Source organism: Spermophilus citellus (assembly GCF_964194105.1).
Source record: "Spermophilus citellus genome assembly, chromosome: 9".
NCBI lineage: Eukaryota > Metazoa > Chordata > Mammalia > Rodentia > Sciuridae > Spermophilus > Spermophilus citellus.
In genome coordinates, this window is record NC_138191.1 from 4,573,663 (window position 1) to 4,591,372 (window position 17,710).

The following is a 17,710-nucleotide window of genomic DNA, read 5'->3' on the forward strand; positions in this document are numbered from 1 at the left end:
GGCAGGGTCTCCAGGGCCTGCTGTCACATGAGATAGAACCAGTGGCTGGATTAGAAAGACCAGGGGGTTTGGAGCTGAGAGTCGGTCTGTCCTGCCCTCTTTTCACTGCCAGCTCTCCCGGTCCCTGGTGGAAGCCCCTCTGCTCTTCTCCTGTCTTTAGAGTCTCTTCCTGGAGAGAAACCTCAATAGAGCCAAAATAATCATTTTAACTTTTTCTTTCCCTCCCAGGCTTGAGTAATCTAAGTGATGAATAAACAGAGTCACCACTTTTTCTACTTGGGGCCGTCCAAGCCATCGTGCTGATGGCCTCCGAGAAACACATGATTATTTCCACACTAAGCCACTCACTGGCCTCGCCCTTGTTAAGAATTAGCATCTTCCAGAGGACAGGACTATTTCCTCGTCCAACATCCCCCAAAGCCTTTTTCTTCACATACTTTCAGCTGATGCCACCCTCCCTCCCTATAAACCCCAGACCTGAGTACAAAGGTTATTGTCAGGGTGAAAGTCCAGGTGACTGACAGCAAATGCCCAGGAAAGAGAAAAAAAAACCAGATCAGCTTGGTAGTTTCATCATAAAAGCTGAGGCAACAGGTGGATGCAGCAACAGGGTGAATCATGCCTGACAGAGAGGAAGACAGGGCAGCCCCAGAGATCCCATTTCCTTGAGGCAGGGCATGTTCCCTGCATAAAAAGCCAGTTGGTGGAGGGCACCGCATCAGATCCTGCCGACCATACTGCCTGTTCTTCTCTGCACACCAGGTGAGTCTCTTGGAACTTTTGGTCATTCTCTCTAGGCATTTGATTGGATTGGAACTGCGTTGACATTTCTGGTGTCTTCTCTCTGCCCTCTGCTGAAGGCTGATCATGGTCATGCAGACTGTCCAGCTGAATTACAGACTCCAGCTAGAGCTTTGTTTTAAACGTAGTCATGGTTTGGACTTGAAGGGACTTTAGTGTCATTTGGTTCTGCCCCATCTGATCTCAAGTGTTAGTAAGAAGGGGATTGACAGGTCCAAGGACCGAGTAGCACATTAAAAACTAGAACCGGGTCTATAGCACCTCGATTGGCATAATTCTTTCTTTAGTCATCATTTTTAATACCTCGGATCTTTATTCTCTCAATAAATATTTTCATTGTCAGAATCGCATTTTACTCATTTAAAAATGTTGTTCTCCAGTTGATTTTTAAAAATCAGCTTTATCAGTGTATAAATTACATAAAAATATGAATTCACCAATTTTAAATGTATAATTCAAGCTCTTTCCCAAAGTGATTGCATCATTTTACCCTCTCACCAGCAATGTATGAAAATTTAATTCCTCCACAGTCTTGTTATCATTTGGTGTTAGTAACCAAAATAAAGATATCAACAAATATTTTTTAAAACTTACTATATTTGGCATTTAGGCTGCTAAAAAATAATTGAGGCAACAGGGAATTCACTTCATAAACTACATTTTATTCAGGAGAATAAGAACTAAAACCCCAGCAGGAAGTTATCAGTGTCAGTTGATGAGGGCAAAGTGCTATAACAGTTGGAGGAAATAGAAATTTCTGGAGGGCTTGCTCTAGCAAATCCCCCAGAAGTGCCGTCGGAGGTGATGTGCAGGGTGGTGTGGTACTTGAAAGCACTTGAGGCAGAGGTGCCTGTGAGCCAAGAGACAAGTGTGACCATGTGGCGTTCAGGAGAGGTCAGAGTAGCCCTAAAGGTGGGAGCCATTCTGGTTATGAGTAGGTGGGGTTTGCTTGGTTTCTCTCTGATCACGTCACATTTCTGAGTCTCACTCTGCTGGCAGGAGCCTCTGCTGAGCTGGGCTGTGCAGCTCATGAGCTTTAAGGTGTGCAGCAGGAAAGCCCCGCTCCAGTGCACAGAAGGATCACGTCCCTCCTCCAAAGACTCAGAAACCATCCAAGTATTCTTTGTTGTGCAAAGAGAGAAAGAAGAACCTGTGCTTCTTAAGGGATGGTTTCTGAGTTACTTCCTGCTCTACTCTTCTGTTCTCTCCAGGCCCAGCCGTCACTGAAGCATGAGTTCCCAGCAGCAGAAGCAGCCCTGCGCCCCACCCCCTCAGCTGCACCAGCAGCAGGTGAAGCAGCCTTGCCAGCCTCCACCCCAGGAACCATGTGTTCCCAAAACCAAGGAGCCCTGTCACACCAAAGTGCCTGAGCCCTGCCACCCCAAGGTGCCTGAGCCCTGCCACCCCAAGGTGCCTGAGCCCTGCCACCCCAAGGTGCCAGAGCCCTGCCACCCCAAGGTGCCTGAGCCTTGCCACCCCAAGGTGCCAGAGCCCTGCCCCTCAACGGTCACTCCAGTGCCAGCTCAACTGAAGACAAAGCAGAAGTGACATGGTCACAGCCAGGCCTTCGAGGAGCCCACCACCGGATGCTGAACCCCTTCCCCATTCTGGCTTTCAAGTTCCGCCCATCTTATATGACATGCTCTATCACCTAAGTCACAGTCCCTCTCTTATTTGCAACCAAAACCATGTGCTAGGAACATGGGGGCATCTGAGCCTCTGAATTAGGCAGGGGATGGGGGGGCTTGGCACCTGAGCTGGGTTTTAGCTGCTCAGAATTTGTCTGAAGAGGGACTTAAGGGGAACACAAGTGATCCAGTTCTGTCATTGTCCCCATTAAATTTGCTGACTGTGTGCGTCATTGTCTGACTACTCTCCTTTTCCTCATGAGGTGGGAGCTGTGTACGGAGACCGGAGGGGAAAGTGGGGCTTTGTTCAGATGGCATCAATCCTGATGCTGGGAGTGTGGGAGGTCCTTACCACTGAGCCTCCCCGAGCTAGGGAGGAACAGAGCCCCATGACACACAAAGGCTGCTGCTTTGGGCACGCAGGGATGGAACAGGGCTCTCCCCCTGCTGCTCAGTGCGTCACACTGGAGTTTAGTTAGTACTTGTCCCAGCTGAGCCAGAGGTGCCTGTGAGTCAGGTGACAGGCACTCTCACCCCGAGTGCCCTCCCTCCAAATCTGACTTCTTCAAACAACTCCTATTTATTTCCAGGAACTTGGTTGCTGCGTCTGAGTCTGCTCCTCCTCGTCTATTTCTTCTGGGGAACGCAAAACTCCACTCTTGTTATCTCAGTCCATCCTCTCTATTCTCTGAGTGCCCCTTCTGTGTCAGAAAGGGGATAAGGAGAACCCATGGTGCCTTCCAGGGACACTTCACTCCCCGCCACCACCCCTCATTCAAACACCCACACAACCAGACCTGGCCTCCTCACAGAGTGGCACACAAAGCTGGCCCACTGGAATCCCAAGGCAGAGACTTTTTGTACACATATTGTGGTGAAAACCACAGGAAATGGAGACTGTTAAGCCCACCCACATCTTCCTAGAGTATAAGGAGACATGAAATGAAACAAAACAGACACTAACAGGGCATCAGTATGTGTGCATATATATACTGGCAAAAGATTGACACTTTTTAATTTTTATTTTTAATTGATGCATGATAATTGTACATATTTATGGTATACAGTATGATGATTCAATGCATATGTGCAATATACAATGATCAAGTCAGGGTAATTAGAATTTCAACTCATGGTTTTTTCATATTTGGGGACTTTGAACTCTCTCTTGCAGTTTATCCTAAAATATATAATTTCTAATGAAAACTATAGTCATCCTACTCTGTTATAGAACATTGGAGCTTATGTTACTGGGGGACAAAACACATAGTCCCGTGGTGCTATAAAAAGAAACATATTTTCCCTAGATTGGAAAATTAACTAATAAAAATATTATCAGCATTGGGTAAAACTCAAGCCGTGGAGATTCTTTGATTCTTTTTCCCTGATTACATTCTTTAAAATTATACTATTTGGAAAACATGTACTTAGAAGTCTTTTTACCCTATGTCTTCTTGCTTAAGTGATAAATAAGATTTACCATCACATCCAAGTGAGCATCTTCTAGTACCACAACCAATTAACCAAAAAAGCAAACAGTAGAAGGTCTGTTCTACAAAATGAAATTGACCAACAATTTGTACACATATTGTAGTGAGAACCACCGGAAATGGAGACCACAGGAAATCACACTACTCACATGTATGAATATATCACAGCAAACTCCACCATTATCTATATCTGTAAAGCATATCTATAAAGGACATCTATAAAGCACCAATTTAAAAAGCAATGAATTGAAGGAAGACCAGTAGAGTGAAGGAAGAGGAAGAGAGAGAGAGAGAGAGAGAGAGAGAGAGAGAGAGAGAGAGAAGGGGGAAAGAGAGGAAATACTGGGGGCTGAAATGAGCAAATTATACTCTATGTGTGTCTGATTATGTCAAAATGAACCCCACTATTATGTATAACCATACATACTAATAAAAACGTTTAATAATGTGTTCTGATTAAGCTATTTGTATTAGCCTAGGGTAGCTGCAGTAACAAACGGTCCCTGTTGCTGTTGCTCAGTTCAGTAGAAGTTGTTTATTCCTGGTGTCCAGGGTGGATTGGCAAGGTCATAGCTCCAAACAGTCATGAAGGGACCTAGGTTCCTTCCCTCATATGCTCTTGCAATTTCTGAATGCCTTATTTTCCTCTGAATTCAGGCACAAGAACAGGGAAATATACTAAATATGGAGAATACATCCCTGTATTTATCCACTTGGAATCAAAAATGATATATGTCCTTTCTGTTCATAATGGCTTGGGTAGAACCTGGTCACACTGGCCCTATCTACCTTATCAAGTCCAGAAATACAGGTTACTGGTGTTCCCAAAGAGAAGAGGAAAACATAAATGTCAGTGAGCCCAATAAGCTTCTGCCCTAGTTCACACTTCTGGTCCTCAAATGTCTATCGACTCCTCTTGTCTCATAAGCAGAACACAATTAATTCTCCAAGGCGGGGTGGGGACCAGATTCCCAGCTAGACCAAAACATACGGTCTCAGGGTGACGTGGAATTCTCTTCATCATGCCTTCCTAGGACAACCAAAGGCTCAGCAAACTACGAAACAAACAGGTGAAACAATGCTTCCTGTTGCCCAGGATCCAACAGTGGTGCAGGCATGGACAATCTGACCAGAAACTACCACATGCAAAGGAAAGTAAGAGGAGACAAATGGCAGTCACCGGACTTCTGTGTTCTGAAATCCACCTGGGCAGGCACGGGGAGGCCACCTCGTCCCCCAACACCAGCATTCCTGTGGTAGTTCCTTGTTAAGTGCCACAGTCCGGCTGCAGCAAAATAACCAGGGGTGACGAGCAACTTGTGTAGATTGATACAGCAGGAGTGGGAGCCGTTTATTGTAGGACAGGAGGGGTATATATACATTCCACCCAGCTAATCTTAATTAGCATAAACTAGATACAGCAGTCAACCAATCAGGAATCTCCACACTTACTGGCTCGCTGGCCTTACTTCACAAACCACTCCCTCTGCAAAAGGCCAGGTGCCATCTTGTTTACAGACTTAACAGTTAAGATCTTGTTCTGCCTTTACCTGTCATCCTGGGACTATAGACTGGGCGCTCCTTGGTCAGTTCACCTGTGTGCTCACTTCACCTGTGGTCTTAAGGCTCTTGAGAACATGTTTCTGTTTGTTTATGTTGGAGGATTGTTCTGTTTTGTTTGTTCTTTTGAGATCCAGCCTGTGATTATTATGGGGATATCATTCCTCCAAAACTTAATAAACTTCTTCTAAACCAATAAGCGAACATAGTTTCTTCCAGTCAGTTCTAGATGCCAGTAATTATGTACCCAAATTTCTTTCCCAGACAAAATTCTTAGGTTGTTTGGCTTACTTATGTTATTTCTTATTTATTTGCTTTCTTTTCCTCACATCTTTCTTTCTCCACCACAGCTTCTTTGACACTATTTGGAAAAAATAAATTCACATAGGAAGGCATTAAACCTTAGTTTCCATGGCTTTTTGTTTCTCAAAATCATTCTGAATTTTATCTCTTTCTATCCGAGGTCTAGGAGTAGTCATCTTTCTTAACACGGCAGATTGCTGGTTTTTCTCATTTCCTTTCATTTCTGCTTCCAAAGAGTCGGTTTTTCTTTCTTTTTTAAAAAATAGCTTTGCTGTGGATGGGGGTGCACGCCTGTAATCCCAGCAGCTCTGGAGGCTGAGGCAGGAAGATTACAAGTTCAAAGCCAGCCTCAGCCACTTAGCAGGGTCCTAAGTAACTTGGCAATATCCTGTCTCTAAATAAAAATAAAAAGCAGGGCTGGGGATGTGGCCCAGTGGTTAAGTACCCCTGGGTTTAATCCCCAGTACTAAAAATAAAAAGCCATAATTCACACAATTATAAAAGTCATCCCTTTAAACTGAACATTCAGTAGTTTCTAGTTTATTCACAATATTGGACAATCATCACTAATATCTAATTCCAGAATACATTCATCCAGAAAGAAACTATATCCATGAGTTATATATCCTCTGTACCCTCTAGACAACTAGTTTACTTTCTGCCCCTTTAGGATTTGATTTTTATACACATTTCAACTGGTATCATACAATACGTGGCTTTTTGTGTCTGGCTTCTTTAATTTAGAATAAAATTATATTTAATATTATATTATAATATTATAATAATATTATAAAGATTGATCCATGTTGTAGCCATATCAGGATTTCATCTCTCTATTGATAAATAATATTCCAATGCAGACCTATGCCACATTTTGTCTACTAACCAGCTGATATGCATTTGGGCTGTTTCCTTTTTTGTGTGGCTGGTATGAATTGTGATATGAATAATGCTGATATTAACTTTTGTGTGTAAGTTTTTTCAAAAAAATATATGCTGTCAATTCCCTTGGGCATATTCCTACGTGTAAAATTTCTGCATGACATGGTAATTCTATGTTTCACTTTTGAGGAACTGCCCAAATGTTTTTCAAAGTGGCTGCACCATTTTCAACCACACTGCAGTGTTTAAGGATGCCAATTTCCCCACAATCTTGATGAGGCCAGTTATTAGCTGGGGGGCAGGCACTGGAACTTAGAGGCATTTTACCCCTGAGCTACATCCTTTTTTCTTTTCTCTCTCTCTTTTTTTTTTAATTTTGAGACAAGTTTGCCTTAATTTCCCGAGGCTAGCCTCGAACTTGGGATCCTCCTGCCTCAGCACCCTGGCCTCTGAGATTACAGTGTGTGCTCCACACCCAGCGAGACCTGTCGTTGTCTTTTATTATAGCTAACCTGGTGAATGTGAAGTAACATCTTATTATGGTTTTACTTTCCATTTATTTGATGATTAAAGATGGTAAATATCTTTTCATGGGCATATTGTCCATTTTCCTGGCTTCTTCAGAGAAATAGCTATTGAAATTCTTTGCTTTTTGTAATTGTAATTGGGTTTTCACTTTTTACTGTGGAGTAAGACGTCTTTTACAGTCATTAGTCCGAAATATAAGCCAGAAATATTTTCCCATCTCTCTGTGTTAACTTTCTCTCTCTTGGTGGTACCCTCTGAGGCACAAAAGGGGCTTTTATTCTTTTTAGTTATATATGGCAGTAGAATTATTTCAACATATTATACATACATGGAGTGCAACTTCCCATTCTTCTGGTTGTACATGATGTGGAATTACATTTGTCATATAGTCATATATGAACATAGGAAAGTAATGTCCAATTCATTCTACTGTCTTTCCCATTCCCATTACTTCATTTCCCTTTGTCTAATCCAAACTACACTATTCTTCCCCACCCACCCCACTTATTGTTTGTTAGCATCCCCATATCAGAGAGAACATTCAGCCTTTGTTTTTTGGGGATTGGCTTATTTCACTTAGCATGACAGTCTCCAGTTCCATCCATTTTGCAGGCAAATGCCATAATTTCATTTCTCTTTGTGGCTGAGTAATATTCCATTGTGTATATATACCACATTTTCTTTATCCATTCACCTGTTGAAGGGCACCTAGGCTGGTTCCATAGTTTAGCTTTTGTGAATTGAGCTGCTATAAACATTGATGTGGCAGTGTCACTGTAGTGTGCTGACTTTCAGTCCTTTGGGTATGTACTGAGGAGTGGGGCAGCTGGGTCAAATGGTGGTTCCATTCCAAGTTTTCTGAGGAATCTCCATACTGCTTTCCAGAGTGGTTGCACCAATTTGCAGTTCCACCAGCAATGTATCACATCCTCACCATCAACATTTATTGTTGTTTGTATTGTTGATAACTGCCATTCTGACTGGAGTGAGATGAAATTTCAGTGTAGCTTTAATTTTCATTTCTCTAACTTCTAGAGATATTGAACATTTTTTCATATTTTTGTTGGCCAATTGTATTTCTTCGTCTGTGAAGTTTCTGTTTAATTCCTTTGCCCATTTATTTACTGGGTTATTTGGGGGTTTGGGTGTTACTTTTTTTAGTTCTTTGTATATCCCATCTGTTCACATTCTTGATTGTTCACAAACATTTTTAATTTTATAGTTTGTTATTTTTCTACTTTTGTTTCTTGAGCTTTTAATGTCATAACTAAGAAATCATTTCCTAACTCAAGGTCATAAAGATTTACACCTACATTGTTTAAGGAGTTTTATATTTTTCACACCTATGTTTAGGTCTGTGGTCCATTTTGAATGAACTTTTGTATACAGTAGACATCGTGGTCCAATTTCATTTTGTTGCAGTGAATTGTTCTAGCACCACCTGCTGAAAAGACTACTTTCCCCACTTAGTAGTTCTGGCATTCTTGTTGGCAATCAGTTGACCACTGACGTTGGGGATTTGTTTCTGGACTTCTCTTTTTCCTAGAATCACATTCCCTTGACTACTGTAGATTGGTAGAGAGTTTCAAAATTGGAAGGTATGAGTCTTCTACTCAGGGCTGTGTTTTCAAGACTGTTTTGCTACTGAGTTCCTTGCATTTCCACTTGAATTTTAGGACCCACTTGAATTTTAGGCACCTGGGATGTTGATGATAATTACATTAAGTCTATAGATCAATTTTGAGATTATTGCCATCTTAACAATATTAAGTCTTCTAATCCATGAACGAAGATCTCTTTTCATTTATTGAAGTCTTCTTTAACTCCTTTCAATATATATTTTAGTTTTTAGTGTACGAGTCTTAAGCTTCTCCTGTTAGTTTTATTCATAAGTGTGTTATTATTTTGGTATTATTATAAAAGTATCACTATATATTACACTATTACTTTTATTTTCAAATTATTTATTACTTGTGTATAGAAATGCAATTGATTTTTCACATTCATCTTGTTTTCTGTAATCCTGGTGAATGCATTTATTAGTTCTAGTAGTGTGTATATGTGTGTTTGTGTGTGTTCCTTGAGATTTTCTATATTCAAGACAATTCCACCTGTGAACAATGAGAGTATTATATTTTCTTTACAATTTGGATGCCTCTTATTATTTTTTTTTTCTTGCTGAATTTTTCCAGCTAGCACCTCTAGCCTAACATTCAAAAAAAAAGTGATTCGAATACACATCTTTGTTTTATTACTTATTCTAGTGGGAAACAAACCAGTCTCTCATTATCAAGGATAAATATGGCTTGGGTGTTTCATACATGGCCTTTATCAATTTAAGAAAGTTTTTTTCTATTCCAGGTTATTGAGTGTTTTTAATCTTGTTTATGTTATATGAATTTGGTTAACTAGCATTTTTTTGGGGAGAGTTTTCAACTACACTCTTAAGAGACACCGATGTGTAGTTATTTGCAATGTCATTGTCTGGTCTTGGAATGAGGGTAATATTGGTCACATGGAATGAGTTAGTAAAACTTTCCCTTCTATTTTTCAAATTATTTTTAATTATAATAAGATAAATATAGCATGAAATTCATCTTTTTAACATATCCACATGTACAGATCAGTGGTAATTAGCCCTCTTTTACCGTGTTAAGAAAATTTGTGAATATTGATGTTAACTGTTCTTAAAATATTTGGTAGAATTTCACAGTAAAGTCACTGAGACTGGCCTTTTCTTCATGGTAATGTTTTTGTATTATTAATGTAATCTTTTTACTTGCTATAGATACTCGGATTTTCTGTTTCTTTATAAGTCAATATTAATAGTTTGTGTCTCTCTGGTAATTTATCCATCTCATCTATACTATTTAATTTCTTGGTGCTCATAGTTGGTATTCAAATAATTTTGTTGGTATCCTTTTTATTTCTGTAAGGTCAGTAGAGATCCTGACTCAGGGCTGGTTTTGGTAATCTGAGTCTTCTCTCTTTTTTCTTGATCTCTAGCTACAGGGCTGAAATTTTTGTTGATCTTTTCAGTTATTTTTTATTTCCTTGATTTCCCATTTTTATTTTATCCATTACTTCATTCATTTCCACTCTAGTCTTTATTATTTCCATAAAATTCTCCTTGCTTTGAGTTTAATTTGTTCTTCTGCATCTTAAAAGTTCTATGACATTGATTTGATGTGTTCTTTTTAAATGTAGACATTTACAATCATCAGTAAGATTTCCCCCAGGCCTGCTTTATCTATACCCATAAGTTTTTACCTGGTGCATTACAATCATACATGATAGGGGGATTCACGGAGACATTCATACACACACACATAACATAATTGGTCAATTTCCTTCCCCAGTACCTCCCCTTTTTTGCCCCTCTCCCCCTCCCCCCCCCGATTTCCTTCCTCTACTTTATGGGTCTCCCTTCTATTTTTATTAAATCGTTTTATATATTTTTTCCTAACTTCCACATATGGGAGAAAATGTACAACCCTTGACTTTCTGAGTCTGGCTTATTTTGCTGAACATGATGCTCTCCACTTCCCTTCCCTCCAAATGACATAAGTTCATTCTTCATGGAGGTATAAAACTCCATTGTGCATGCATACCACATTTTCTTTATCCATTCATCTGTTGATGGGCACCGAGGCTGGTTCCACAACTTGGCTGTTACGAATGATGCTGCTACAAACACAGGTATACATGTTTCACTATACTATGCTGACTTTAATTCTTTTAGAAAAACACCCAGAAGTTATATAGTTGGATCATATTATATCCCATAAGTTTTAATATATGCTTTCATTTTCATTCCTTTCAAAGAATTTTCTAATTTCCTTGTATTTTCTTCTTTGACACATTCATTATTTAGGGATATATTCAATTTTCACAATTTGTGGATTTGCCAAAATTCTTTGTCCTATTAATTTCTAATTTTACCCCATTGTGGTGAGGGAGCATACCTTGTTTGATTTCAGTTCTTCCAGATTTACACACAGACAGTCCCCAACTTATGATGGTTCAGCTGGCCACTTTTTAAACTTACATTGGTATGTAAGCAATGGTCTTTGTTTTGGGCAAGAAAAAAAAGTTTTATTTAAAGGATAGAACAAAGAGTGAGAAACTCCCCAGGAGAGGAGGGGGTCCAGAGCTGGTGCTCAAGGGAGTGGGGTGGTCTCACCCCTTTATAGATTTCAGGTTTCCTTTCGTCTCATGCTCCCTCCTCCCATCCTACCTGCATGACCAAAAGGTGGGAATGACCAAAGGTGGGAAAGGAGCCACTCAGGGGGACTCATGAACAATTCCCTGGAGGCAGATAACCTTGGCAACAGGTTTCAAGGTGGAGGATGTGTTTCTGGAGGGATTCGCGTTTCATTTCATTTTAAATTAGCCCCCATCTTCCTGACCCAATCATTCTTTTTCTACACTATCTGTCCTTTGCCTGGGTTCTTTTCCCCCTCTGATTAAGGATGCTTACTGTTGTCAGGGGAAATGGATGATGACTGCTCTGGCTGCTGAGGCTGAGAGGGGGCGAGCTGGGGCAAACAGTTTGGGTTGACCTTTTAGGGGTGTTTGGGTCAGTAGAGGGACCCACGGTAAAAGTCTGGTTTGGAAAAATGGGCTATAAAGTCATCTGAGAGGTGAGGGCTTCTATGAGATAAACAAAAAGACATGAGTACTGGGACGAGATTAGTACAAAATTAATGTCCTAGCATCTGGAACCTGTCAGTAAAGATCATAATGATGGTAGAAACCAGTAGTTTCTCATCAAGAACTTCAAGAGCTAAGAAGATGTCCCCATAACAAGGCCAGTGAGAGCATGGCCTCTCTTTGGGAATGTAAATCTTTAAGGCTATTGCGAGAGCCATTGCCAAGTAGGAATGACGCATGGCAATTTCTTTGTCAGCCTACCCCATGTTGCTTAGAGGAAGGACCCAGGTCATTTGCAGTGACATTGCATGTAAGGTGACCTTGTCAAGGACCAGGGCGGATCCGGGTTTAGGGCGGATCCGGGTTTAGGGCAGTTCCAGGTTTAAGGTGTACCCTGCTGGGAATAGGGCGTATCCTGCTGCCTCAGGCACGCCCGTTCCTTGAGTTCCTGTTGAGTTCTCCTTGAGTTCTCTTGGGATTCAGAGAGTATTTGGGATTCAGAGCCTGGTGGAGTGTGTGGATTTTGGCCAGAACGTGGGTTTCCCCAGAACCTGTGTGTAGAGTGCCGGTGACAGTTGGAGAATAAAGAGTTGCTGTTTGAATCTACAAGGTGTGAGTGGCTCGTGATTTTGTGCCCAGCCAGACTGTGGCAGGTTATTAGTTATATGATCAGAGTTATCAGGAATATAAACACAACACTTAGTTTTTATAATGTCACAGATGTCCCCATAAGATGTAGTTCTCTAATGACTTCTGATTTTTTAAAATATCTTTTTATTGACATAAATTGTGTCTGGTAGAGATCCCTTTATCTCAGTCACTTAGGGACAAATAATCAGACAAATAAACAGAGATTAGGTCTGCCTGTGTAGGAGGTTAGGAAGATTTGTAGCCCTTAAATTGACTAAAGAAGCTTCTGACTGTCATGGTCTCTTTGGATAGTTAGCAGGTACTCCTGTCTGAGTTTCTGTCTTATAGCCTGCAACTTTATTTACTCTTGGTGGGGCTGACACAAGTGTACATCTTATGTCACATTAAAAGAACTCTTGTCTTTTCTTTTAAATGCCCAGGTGTGGCTGTGCTTTGGTTGTAACTTGTTTTGTTAGGTATTTAAGATCAAGATGGTCAGATTGACCTTGTTCCTAGCTATTGTTAAGAGTCAGCTGAGTTCCCTCAGTGGGTCACTTTTGGGAACTCGTGAACAGCCTCTTACCTTCTCTTCTGCCAGGGTAGGTGAGCACCTTGTTGACCATGTGGCTTTCCTTGGACGCATCAGGGACATTTTTTCCTCCAGTGACCCTCCTCTTTGCAGCATGTGCACTGGTCAGCTTCCTGTTCTCCAGGGTCCTACTGATTGGGAGTCATGTGGCCCAGAGTTATAAAGCCCTAAGAGGGGTCCCCTCATTCTCTGGGTCCAAGCTGTCTCAGAGGGCAAGAGCCAAATATTGGCTATTTTTTCCTGGCCCTTTTACTTCCTTAACTTTGGTTTCTTTAAAAGTTTTGGGTTTTTGCCAGGCACAGTAGTACACACCTGTAATCTAGCATCTCCGGAGGCTTAGGCAGAAGGATCTTAGGTGGTAAGCAACTCAGTGAGACCCTGTCTCTAAATAAAATACAAAACAAAAAGGATGGCTGGGGGTTGTGGCTCAGTGGTAGAGCGCTTGCCTAGCATGCATGAGGCACTGGGTTTAATCGCAGCACCACATAAAATAAAGGTATTGTGTTCATATATATATATATATATATATATATATATATATATATATATATATGTAGCGGGGGGAGGGGCTGGGGCTGGAGAGGTGGCTCATTAGTTGAATTTCCCTGAATTCAATCCCCAGTATACCCCCCTGCAAAATCTTGATTTTAAATATCTAGCAAGCCAGTTTCACCAGTCTTAAAAGTAGGAGTCCTGGGTTTCAACATTAACGTCTATAACTTTATGCTTATTTATCCCTTCCATTTAATTTGGGTCAGTATTAGTACTGGAAGTCACCCTTACATCTTGTCTGTCCTATAGGTGATGGCCTACTATCTCAAATTAACTCAGGCTGTTATATTAAAATTTGTACCTTTTGCAAGGCATTAACAGATAATAGTTATAAAATTTACAAGGAAAATATAAAATGAAATTAAGAAGAGTAAAAATATGTTGAATTTGTATAATAGCTATGAATAAAGAAACACAATTTTTTAATCTCAAATCTTTATTTCAACATTTAGTTTGAAGAGCACCAACTTGGTAAAATATTCTTCTAAACCTTATATTTTAAAGATTCGTATACTTGGAAGATATGAATACATCTAGTATACAAAGAAGCCAGTAACAGCACCACCATTACACTTATGTTCTTATGTTAACCAAGTTTGGCTTTTAAAGAAAAATTCAGAATCTGCATTGTGTTGTTGTTTAGCCAGAGTTTTACAAACCCTAATTCCTTTAAGCCTAGTTTCTCTAAATAATAAGACTTAACAGACATAAGAGATCATCTCCATAGATAAGAACAGATTAATGTTTTAAGAAATCTTTGTTACTTCAACACATAGAGGATTAAACTTTGGTTTATATCAGTACATTAATATTTGACCTTAGGAGAAAGCCTTAAAGAACTTAAACTGATTGTGCTAATTACATATTACCAATTTAATTACACACAGACTTTTTGAAATTTACCCTCCACAAACCGTTTGCAACTTCGACATTCAACAAGTTTTTACTTTGTCATACAAAGTCTTTCTCATCCAGAAACATTTCTTTGTCCTTTTACTTTCCATACTAAAATACATTTCCATACCTAGCACCTTCTTATCTCTTTCCTAGCTTTTTAAATTCACATTCTGAAATAATCCTTATGAAATTTCTGAATTTAGACAAATTACTTCACTTTAATAAGATGGAATGCTTTGTTTTTATGATACTTTAATTGAAACCTAACTGAAACATCGTGTTGTCTTTTTATATAAAATTATAACTGATAGAATCTTAACTCTTAGTAACCTTGTTTTTACTGAAGACAAAGAAACAATCTCAAACCTTTTTTTCATTTACACATTTATGAAAACAAATTTAATTTGTTTTAAATTTATCTTATGAAACTTAAGAAGTCAAGAGCACTTGATTTTGTATTTAGCAGTTGATGTTTTAGCAAATTAGCTTTGTAAATTGAACACATGTCTCCTAGCAAACATGTTTATGATTAATCCCATTGATGTTGAGTCTAATTTACTCATTTTTAACTGCAAAAACCAAGATGTCAGACAAATGCAGTTAACAATATTAGCTTTCTCTTCCCTGTTGATGAAAAAATCTAGAAACAATGGATATTACATTCTAGATATTTTATGGAAACCCACACTCTTTTAATTTTTGATCATGTAGAAAAACTTGTGAGTTAGTAATTTTAAAGGCTTCTTCACTCTCATCTGTTTATCTAATTTGAATTAAACTTTCTTTTAAGACATATGAACTAAAAGGTTCTTGGATATACTTCTCATTTAAATTTTAATTTATGAGCACTCATTTACCTGTGCCAATTTTGACATTCTGTGCATGGTATACGGACACAAGCACATATGTAGACCAACAACACAATACACAGGTGTGCACACATACATAAAACAGGAAACAAAGATCTTGTAGCTTTTTGTAGGTAGATCTCCACAAGCAGGAGGCAATTCTACAATGTTTATTAGGGCCTCTATTAGATTTAGCCTGATAGAAATTAAAATAGAGTCTACCAGACTTTTACATTATGACTTCAATATTGGGCAGTCCTATACAGTTGGAAATGCTAAAAGTAAAGTCTGATAGCCATTGTGGACACTAAAATCAAAGGTTCAGTTGGCCACTTGTCCTCAATGGCTATCAGATTTAGTTTCAATATCACCATCTCTATGTCCTCCTTAGGAGTCTGGAAAAGGAGGTTTTCCAGTGTATTTGAAGCAATAATATTTCACAATGTCGGGAAGCGGCAGTGTGCCTGAGCTCCCCATCACCCACTTGACCAGGAAGATATACACACCCAGTACTCTACAGTGTACTGTGTGGCTTAATTATGTCATTCAGTGAGGTGTATTAAATGCACTTTTTTTACTTTTTATATTTTCAACTTACAATGCATTTATCAGGATGTAACCACATCATAAGTCAAGGAGTATATTTATACCAATTCTATGGCCTGATTTTGCCATCTGTCCTAAGGAATGTTCTACAGGGACTTGGTAAAAGTATGTATTCTGATATTGTCAGACAGAGTGTTCTATAGATGTTTACAAAGTCTAGTTGGCTTATGGTATTGTCCAATTCTCTTATTTCTTTTAAGTGACTATTTAAAAGCATTCTTTTTGTTTAACCTTTATTTCTTTATTTTTATGTGATACAGAGGATAGAACCCAGTGCCTCATACATGCTAGGCAAGTGCTCTACCCCTGAGCCACAACCCCAGTGAATTCTCTTTTATTTATTTTTTGATCTGCCTAATTTTTCTATCATTAAAAGTGAGATATTGAAGTCTCTAAAATTATGAGTTGTCTACTTGTCCCTTAAATACTGTCAGGTTTTGCTTTATATATTTTTGAGACTTTGTTTTTAGTTAAATTATTTCTTGAACTCTACAGTAATTTATCAGCAGTTGATAATCACCATTACCCACTAATAGTGCAATTGTTTCCACCACTTCTCCTGTAGCTACAAGTATATGTGGTCCCCTTTGAAGCATTGCAGGTGATGGTTTTTCTGAGTGTTTTGCCACTAGTTCATGTGGCTCACCATCTTTCCGACCATCAGCATCAGTTTTCTCATGGTTCATCACCAATAGCGAAACTAAATGACAGACAAGGTAGGCGTCTGTTTCAATAGTTTCCCCTTCAAGATGCCAACTTTTGTTATAGTGTAGATTACTATGGAAACAGTCCTAAGCATCAGTAGCTTAACACATTAGAAAGTCATTTCTCACCCATATTATAATCCAGTGCAGATGAGCATAGACCTCTATTTTCTAGTCGTTCACGGATCCATGTGAGTTCCTTTACACAGCGCCACATCCTGTAGGACATTGTTCTTTGCATTCACTGTGCATACAGACGGAGATCCTGGAAAAGGTCAGCCTGGTAAACTAACTTGGCCTACAGGTGACACATACTACTGTCACTCACACTTCCCCGGCCAGAGTTCAGCCATCACTGCCACTTAGACCAAGAAATGTCACCCAGCAGTGTGTCCTGGAAGAGGAGGGGAAGGCAGACATGGCCTCACACCCTCTATGTCTGCTAAACTGAGAACCCTTATCCCAGACCCACGAGAAACACTGGGCAAGTAGTGCCTACTCATCAACTTCTAAAACCCAAGTTGGTTTATTCTTTCTTTATTTTTGACATATGGTCATTGCAAACTGACCTGTGGCATATATTCTGAAAGGTACTGAAGCTGGAGTGGCGATCATAGTATATTATGGGTAGGAGGTGAGTTAGATGTTCCCCGAGTAATTAACACAAGTTGTCACATAATTTTAATGGTGATCACGTCCATAATTGGGAAATGGAAACTGCTAAGTATATAAGTATTCTATAACAGATCACCCCAAACATAGTGGCTTACAGTGGCATCAGTTTATTGTCCTACAATTCTGGGGTTCAGAAATTGTGTTAATCAGGTCACCCTGACCAAAATACCTGGCAAGAACAACTAAGAAGAGGAAAGGTTTGCTTTGGCTGACAGTTTAGGAGGTCTCGGTCTGTGGTCAGCTGACTTCACTGCACTGGGCCCAGGGTGAGGCAGAATGTCATGGAGGAAGACTGTGGTAGAGGAAAGACACTCAGTTAATGTCATGGCAGCCAACAAGAGAGAGTGAGAAAGTGTGAGGAGCC

General features: G+C 39.7%; 2 protein-coding genes across 2 annotated transcripts in view; both read left to right on the top strand.

Annotated features, from left to right (window-relative positions):
- The window catches only part of LOC308655677 (uncharacterized protein), a gene marked incomplete at both ends in the record, with an annotated part of 357,743 nt that overhangs the window by 191,882 nt on the left and 148,151 nt on the right, over positions 1–17,710 (top strand). The gene's annotated exons all lie outside the window — the stretch shown is intronic.
- LOC308655684 (uncharacterized protein) lies at positions 653–2,397 on the top strand. The gene is made up of 2 exons (XM_081305793.1): positions 653–762; positions 2,013–2,397. Exon 2 carries the CDS (start codon positions 2,032–2,034, stop codon positions 2,347–2,349), a length of 318 nt encoding a protein of 105 aa, XP_081161919.1. The 5' UTR covers positions 653–762; positions 2,013–2,031; the 3' UTR covers positions 2,350–2,397.